Here is an 8,634-nt window from a genome sequence, read left to right as displayed (position 1 = left end):
TCCTGAATCCCACTGGGAAAGAGGGAGAGACAGAAAGAGAGGGCAAGAGGGGTATATGACGACAAAAGAAAGTCATAATAAGTGTTGGGGAAAATAACTGTCCCTCGTCCAACATGAGAGTAGCATGCTAACAAAGGTATCCCAACTGTAGCTGTGAACATGACAGGATGTGTGGTGACCTGGAAGAGCATCAGGACTGCTTGAGGCAGATGATAGCTATGTGATATAACCATAATGATTCAGCCTCTATGGAGAGAGACATCACGCATGCTCATTTCTGACGTGGAGCTAAACATTGAATACTGCTTTCTAGTTCCTCCATCTTGTGACTGTGTGACTCCCTCTCTTGGATATCAGCATGTGAAGGACACTGCTCAGGAACTAGCTGATGCTCTGTATGTGATGACTCCTTCCCTTCTGGAGAGGATCACAGATACATGGATCCTGAGGTTGAAGCTCAAGCCGGGGACCAGTGAGATTTAACATTTTTAAGTATTTAGAAAAAGACAGGATTTTTAGAAACAATTCAGAATTTTGCGGGAAAATTCTGAATTTTGAAGAAAAAGTCATAATTTTGAGAAAAAAAGTCATAATTTTGAGAAAAAAAGTTTGAATTTTGAGTTTTTTTAAAAATAATTTCAGATTTTTAGAAAAAAGTCTGAATTTTGAGATTTTTTGAAATAATTCCAAATTTTGAGGAAAAAGTCTGAATTTTGAGAAAATGTTGTAATTTATTGATTTTTAGAAAAAAGTCAAAATGTTGAGAACAAAGTCTGAATTTTGAATTTAAATAATTCCAGATTTTGAGGAAAAAGTCTGAATTTTGAGAAAAAAAAGTCTGAATTTTGAGAAAAAAAAGTCTGAATTTTGAGATTTTTTGAAATAATTCCAAAATTTTGAGGAAAAAGTCTGAATTTTGAGAAAAAAAGTCAGAATTTTTTTAAATAATTCCAGATTTTTAGAAAAAAAGTCTGAATTTTGAGAAAATGTCGTAATTTTTAGAAAAAAGTCAAAATGTTGAGAAAAAAAGTCTGAATTTTGAGTTTTTTTTAAATAATTCCAGATTTTGAGGAAAAAAATGCTCTGTATGTGATGACTACTTCCATTCTTGAGAAGATCAGAAATACATGGATCCTGAGATTGAAGCTCAAGCCGGTGACCAGTGAGATTTTCTAACAATAGGCAAAAAGGACTAGTCCCAGACACTTCAAATAACCCACAAATGTAATGTTGATGTAGAAAAATGTACCGATATAATGTAATGTCGCTGAACTGCAGACACTGAATCCATCATGTGTTATCGGTAGCTCATTACGGTGCATTGATAAAGCCTAGTAAGGAAGGAAGCTCACCTTTTGTTCAGGAAGCGGTTACACTTGAGAATAGCAGCCTCGACATATCTGATCACAGAGGTCAAAGAGACAAACATCTTTAACTAGTATTTCAATTCTACCGTCGAAAGAAACTAAAATGCCACAATTGTTCATGTTTTCCAAGATCTTATTTCCTTTAGGGAGCAGATTAAAACACAGAATATAATAACACACAGTCACGAATGAGTCCGAGAGGATACAGTCTGGGCAGCAGCTCTCTGATGGAGGCGATCTTGAAGAACCAGTTGAGGCACGTCTCCTTCGCCGTGTCGTTCACATCGTCCACGGTGAACGACTCTGAGAAAACACACCGTGAATACATCGCCTCAGAAACTACAATCTAGTCTAAATGTTTACTTAAAGTCCCCTATTATTCTGTTTCTCATCAATATATCACAGGTCTGAGATATATACAGAGCCTGTCTCTGATTGGCTGAAACACCAAACAGATCATTGCAGCATTACCCATAATCCCCTCTGTTTCAGCCCTGTTTCCAAAGTGCTGATTCTCTGTCTGTTACTTTAGATGAAGACAAGGAGCCCCCCCCACGCCCCTCTTAGAAGACATTTGTTACAAAGAACTCAATGGAGCTCTAGAGGAGATTCAGGTGATAATAAGGGGGGGGGGGGGTTACCTTGTTGCTGATTGGCTAATGGTTACTCAAGACAACACTCGCTATGACATCACAAAGTGGCCAAAATCTGATCAGCTCATTTTCAGACAGGTTTTTATAGAAATGGATCAAAAAGAGAGAAAATCTTTGTTCCTGAAACTTTCAGAGTCTCTTTCCACAGAGGGGACAACATGTTGATGTGGAAGAGACATGAAGAAGAGGGACACATGTTGATGTAGAAGAGACATGAAGAAGAGGGGACACATGTTGATGTAGAAGAGACATGAAGAAGAGGGGACAGATGTTGATGTAGAAGAGACATGAAGAAGAGGGGACACATGTTGATGTAGAAGAGACATGAAGAAGAGGGGACACATGTTGATGTAGAAGAGACATGAAGAAGATGGGACACATGTTGATGTAGAAGAGACATGAAGAAGAGGGGACACATGTTTGATGTAGAAGAGACATGGAGAAGGAGGGGGACACATGTTGATGTAGAAAGAGACATGAAGAAGAGGGGACACATGTTGATGTAGAAGAGACATGAAGAAGAGGGGACAGATGTTGATGTAGAAGAGACATGAAGAAGAGGGGACACATGTTGATGTAGAGGAGACATGAAGAAGAGGGGACACATGTTGATGTAGAAGAGACGTGAAGAAGAGGGGACACATGTTGATGTAGAAGAGACATGAAGAAGAGGGGACACATGTTGAAGTAGAAGAGACATGAAGAAGAGGGGACAACATGTTGATGTAGAAGAGGACATGAAGAAGAGGGGACAGATGTTGATGTAAGAAGAGACATGAAGAAGGGGGACACATGTTGATGTACAGGAGACATGAAGAAGAGGGGACACATGTTGATGTAGAAGAGACGTGAAGAAGAGGGGACACATGTTGATGTAGAAGAGACATGAAGAAGAGGGGACACATGTTGATGTATAAGAGACATGAAGAAGAGGGGACACATGTTGATGTAGAAGAGACATGAAGAAGAGGGGACACATGTTGAAGTAGAAGAGACAGGAACAAGTGGACTTTGCATAATGGGGGACCTCTAAAACATCCCGTGTTTACCTGGAAGGGTCCGAGGGTCTGAGCACATGGTCCAGATCCTGTCGAACACCAGCCGGCCTGCGAGGAAGGGAGACGACAGTTGGAAAACTTTTTTATTTCTTAAATCAATTGGAAGACAAAAGGACATTTTACTCACCAAAAGTGTCCAGGATGTCTGTGATGAGAACGAACTTGCTCGGGTAGAACTGGATCACTGAGGTGTCGGAGAGGAGCTTCGAGCACTGGGAGAAATTAAGAGATTTCTAAGGAGTTCAATCGATGTACTTTTTCAAGCACTTTGAAGTCTTTATCATCAAGGTAAAATAAAGTCTCATAATATACATGATTTTATATATATTTATTCTACCAGCTGTTGATACGAGTTTACTATCTTTGGAGTCAAGGAGTCTTTGAAGTACCTCTCCCCTCTGTGGGACTAATAAAGGTATTCTGATCTGATCTGATTCCAGACTCCACGTTTTGTTTTGCGAGTGTCTCTATCGTCACGGTACCTGGATGACGATCTTCAGAGCTTTGACCTTCTGATCGGAGGACCACGCCTCCTTCAGGGACTGGTTCAGCTCCTCAATGCGGTTTGCATAATCCTGCTGAGAGAGGTTCAGCAGCTCCTTCTGGGAACCCTGCACACACACAGACGCACAGATACACACACCACACGCGCACACACGTTGTTTGTGTGTTTGTTTTCTTTTTGTAATTAGTATATCCATCCATCTATCCATCTATCCATCCATCTATCTATCCATCCATCCATCCATCCATCCATCTATCTATCCATCTATCCATCTATATATCCATCCATCCATCTATCCATCCATCTATCCATCCATCTATCCATCTATCCATCCATCTATCCATCCATCCATCTATCTATATATCTATATATCCATCCATCCATCTATCCATCCATCCATCTATCCATCCATCCATCTATCTATCTATCTATCCCTCCACCCACCTATCCATCCATCCATCCATCCATCTATCCATCCATCCATCTATCTATATATCTATCCATCCATCTATCTATCTATCCATCCATCCATCCATCTATCCATCTATCCACCCATCTATCTATCCATCCATCCATCCATCCACCCATCCATTCATCTATATATCTATCTATATATCTATCCATCCATCCATCCATCCACCCATCCATTCATCTATATATCTATCTATATATCTATCCATCCATCCATTTATCCATCTATCCATCCATCTATCTATCCATCCATCCATTTATCCATCTATCCATCCATCCATCTATATATCTATCCATCCATTTATCCATCTATTCATCCATCTATCTATCCATCCATTTATCCATCTATCCATCCATCCATCTATCTATATATCTATCTATCCATCCATCCATCCATCCATTTATCCATCTATCCATTCATCTATCCATCCATCTATCCATCCATCTATCCATCCATCCATTTATCCATCTATCCATTCATCTATCTATCCATCTATCATCCATCCATCCATCTATCCATCCATCCATCTATCCATCCATCCATCCATTCATCCATCTATCCATCCATCCATCCATCTATCCATCCATCCATCTATCCATCCCTCCATCTATCCATCTATCCATCCATCCCTCCATCCCTCCATCTATCCATCTATCCATCTATCCATCCCTCCATCTATCCATCCATCTATCCATCTATCTATCTATCCATCTATCCATCCATCTATCTATCTATCCATCCATCCATCCATCTATCCATCCATCCATCTTATTGAGAACTTATGTCTATACAATGATTCTGTTTACATGCAGACAAATACATGTAGTTGTATACTCATGAATGAACATACCTCCTCCAGGTCGTCCAGCTCCTCCAGACGAGTCCGAACTTTCTCCGACACGGCGGAGGGTCCCGGACTGGGAGCTTTCCCTACGAGACAACAGGAGCCGGTCACTTTGTGTAATAATAAGCAAGAACACACACACAGAATATTGCTTCCATTGCTGTGAAGTAGGGGAATGAATCCTTGGTTTCTAACTATAAAATGATGGCATGAAAACAGAGGAAAGTGTGAATAAGATCAAAGGGAAAGGTTACTTTGATTAAAATATGAATTTCTATGGATTTGGAAACTGTGAAAGTATTTGTGATAATGTAGGTACACACATTTCAAAATATATATAACTTAGGTCCGGTCGTATTTTAGATATTTTAATGCCGAAATGTTAACGTAAAAGTTGAATTATTATATATTATAATTAAAAACTCACGGCTTACCTCGATCAGATCCCATGAAAAGATTCTATGAAGACAAAAATAATTTAGAATTAGGTTCCTGTCTTACAAAGCTTTTCTTTTCGCACAAAACTACTTTCTGATCGATGGAGTTTGACTCACGATGGAGAGTTTCTCTGTGGTGGTGAACCGGGCCAGGATCTCTCCTCTCTTCAGGGACCACGGCTCAAAGTCTGCTCCCACCGCCTCTTCCTCCTTCTTCTTCTTCCCCAGGTCCTGGAAGCACAACAAGCTCTCAATAAAAAAACTGCTTTTATTATTATCTTCCCTTTAATGTTCCCGTAGGATACTAACAATCAATGTTTAAAGCCGGTCCCCTATCATGCTATTTTTAGGCAATAGCATAGGCCTCAGATATATACAAATATATACAAAACATGTTTATGAAGTGTTTTGCTCAAAATACCAAACAGATCACCCATTCTAGCCATGCCTCATATCCCTCTACTTCACTTCCTGTTTCAAAAGTGCTGATTTGGGTATAAAGCTTTAAAATATAAAAATGTTGATAAAAAAGGGGAGGGGTCTGAGCTCATGTGGGACCCGGCAGCTACCGTCTAAACTAAATGCTGCCGTGATGAAACGCCATATCATGGATTATCAAGGCTCTGAAAAAGTCTGGAGCTCAAAGTCTTTCTCTCTTGCCGGTTACACCACAAGGTGAGTTCCTTTCTACTTCCTGCTTCTTCACACACATGCTCTCCAGTACAGGTTAGCTCTGAGTGTTAGCGATGCTAATGTAAACACCGACCATATTACGTCCAAAACAGTCGGGCATTGTTTCTGATAGCAACGTTTCTGATTGGGCCGTGGGTCCACATTTCAGATATTACATCATATCGGATGCACATCTGGATCAGCTCCGTTGTTCCCCGTTTTTAGAGATTTGGGTACGGAGGAAAAGAGAGAGGGTTTTATTTTCTGATGCTGCGTGAGTTCCCCGACACACCGGGGACACATACTGTATTTATGTATAACAGACATCAAACAGTGCATTTTGCATGATAGGTCCCCTTTAATGAAGCTGCCAACAGCTGGTGTTTCCCTTTAAAACATTTTGTTGTACTATCAATTATTCTTTTTGATTAGAATGATTACATTTTTTCACATAAAAAACACAAAAAATGTTTTGTGACTCAAGGCATGTTTCCATTTGTATTTTGAATACAGTACATGTATGGTCCAACTAAGACAATAAATACAATTAAATACAAATTATGTTATGGATATCGTGATATGAGGCTACTGTAGATATCTTACTAGATTTGGGATAGTGTAATGTAATGTATTATGGAGCAAGTGTTGTCTTTTCCTGTTTTAAAATGATAATAAAATTATATTGGCTAGTTTGTGTGTGTGTGTGTGTGTGTGTGTGTGTGTGTGTGTGTGTGTGTGTGTGTGTGTGTGTGTGTGTGTGTGCCTGAAGCCCGTGGAGGTGCTGTGTGTGTATGTGTGTGTGTCTGACCCCTGTGGAGGCGCTGTGTGTGTGTGTGTGTGTGTGTGTGCCTGAAGCCCGTGGAGGTGCTGTGTGTGTATGTGTGTGTGTCTGACCCCTGTGGAGGCGCTGTGTGTGTGTGTGTGTGTGTGTGTGTGTGTGTGTGTGCCTGAAGCCCGTGGAGGTGCTGTGTGTGTATGTGTGTGTGTCTGACCCCTGTGGAGGCGCTGTGTGTGTGTCTGACCCTGTGGAGGCGCTGTGTGTGTGTGTGTGTGTGTGTGTGTGTGTGTGTGTGTGTGTGTGTGTGTGTCTGACCCCTGTGAAGGCGTTGTGTGTGTGTGTGTGTGTGTGTGTGTCTGTCTGACCCCTGTGGAGGCGCTGTATGCGTGTGTGTCTGACCCCCGTGGAGGCGCTGTGTGTATGTGTGTGTGTGTGTGTGTCTGTCTGACCCCTGCAGAGGCGCTGTGTGTGTGTGTGTGTCTGACCCCCGTGGAGGCGCTGTGTGTGTGTGTACGTGTGTGTGTGTGTGTGTGTGTGTCTGTCTGTCTGACCCCTGCGGAGGCGCTGTGTGTGATGGCGGGCATCTCGGCTGCAGCGAACATGGACAGCGGGTCGGTGCCGTCCATCAGGGAGCTGAGGGGGTCGGGGGGGACGGAGGAAGAGGAGGAGGAGCAGGAGGAAGAGGTGCTGCCTTTACGAGCTCCACGACGAGTCTTAGTGTCCGTCACCTGCAGGGAGAGGAGGGGGGTAAATAAAAAAAGTATAAACAACTGAAATATGCTTTTTCTTTTTATTAGGACGTTTCATGCAAAAAAAAACAGAAAAGCTGTGTTTCTGCTTTTCTCATATGAAAAGAGAATGTGTTTTTTTCTATGGATTCACAAATCAACATATTAAAAACATCCATCCATCTTCTCCCGCTTATCCGTGGTCGGGTCGCCGAGGTATCAGTTCCAGCAAAGAGCCCCAAACTTTCCTTTCCCCTCATCAACCAGCTCTGACTGGGGGGTCCCAAGGCGGTCCCAGGCCAGAGAAGAGATATAATCCCTCCACCTGGTCCTAGGTCCACCCCTCGGTCTCCTCCCAGCTGGACGTGCCTGGAACACCTCCCAGGGAGGCGCCCAGGTGGCATCCTAACTAGGTGCCCGAACCACCTCAACTGGCTTCTTTCGACGCGAAGGAGGAGCGGCTCAACTCCGAGTCCCTCCCTGATGACCGAACTTCTCACCTTATCCCTAAGGGAGACACCAGCCACCCGGCGGAGGAAACCCATCTCGGCCGCTTGTATCCGCGATCTCGTTATTTCGGTCATGACCCATCCTTCATGACCATAGGTGAGGGGAGGAACGAACATGGCCCGGTAGACAGAGAGCTTTGCCTTCTGGCTCAGCTCCCTTTTCGTCACAACGGTGCGGTAAAGCGACTGCAGTACCGCTCCTGCTGCTCCGACTCTCCGGCCCATCTCACGCTCCATTGATCCCTCACTCGAGAACAAGACCCCGAGATACTTGAACTCCTTCACTTGGGGTAAGGACTCAATCCCTACTTGGAGTGGACAGTCCATCGGTTTCCTGCTGAGAACCATGGCCTCAGATTTGGAGGTGCTGATCCTCATCCCATATCGCAACCGATATTAAAACATAACACTTCTAATATTGAATAACTGGGATGGACATTTATTTAATTTTCTGGTATTCTGAGTTTATACAGCCTTTAAATTCAATCATCTTTCAAGCATTTTCAAGGTGCCTAAACCCAAACAGATTATGTTTGACTTTGTGGATTCAGAACGGACGCATTTGCTGTGACTTTGTTATAGAAAACAACATGTTGTGAATGATATGTGCA

General features: G+C 42.5%; 1 protein-coding gene across 1 annotated transcript in view; it reads right to left on the bottom strand.

The window, feature by feature from the left end:
• The window catches only part of vps35l (VPS35 endosomal protein sorting factor like), a 34,597-nt gene that overhangs the window by 25,019 nt on the left and 944 nt on the right, over positions 1-8,634 (bottom strand). Inside the window, exons 3-11 of the mRNA XM_034107220.1 lie at positions 7,338-7,514; positions 5,454-5,567; positions 5,334-5,358; positions 4,906-4,985; positions 3,561-3,689; positions 3,206-3,290; positions 3,070-3,126; positions 1,574-1,670; positions 1,353-1,400 (exon numbers count right to left, since the gene is read on the bottom strand). Coding sequence (XP_033963111.1) covers positions 1,353-1,400; positions 1,574-1,670; positions 3,070-3,126; positions 3,206-3,290; positions 3,561-3,689; positions 4,906-4,985; positions 5,334-5,358; positions 5,454-5,567; positions 7,338-7,514 — 812 coding nt within the window. The remainder of the gene's footprint in view (positions 1-1,352; positions 1,401-1,573; positions 1,671-3,069; positions 3,127-3,205; positions 3,291-3,560; positions 3,690-4,905; positions 4,986-5,333; positions 5,359-5,453; positions 5,568-7,337; positions 7,515-8,634) is intronic.

Source organism: Pseudochaenichthys georgianus, chromosome 19 (assembly GCF_902827115.2).
Source record: "Pseudochaenichthys georgianus chromosome 19, fPseGeo1.2, whole genome shotgun sequence".
In the NCBI taxonomy this organism is placed as follows: domain Eukaryota; kingdom Metazoa; phylum Chordata; class Actinopteri; order Perciformes; family Channichthyidae; genus Pseudochaenichthys; species Pseudochaenichthys georgianus.
The sequence above is the reverse complement of the archived record's forward strand: the minus strand, read 5'-3'. Positions and strand labels throughout refer to the sequence as shown.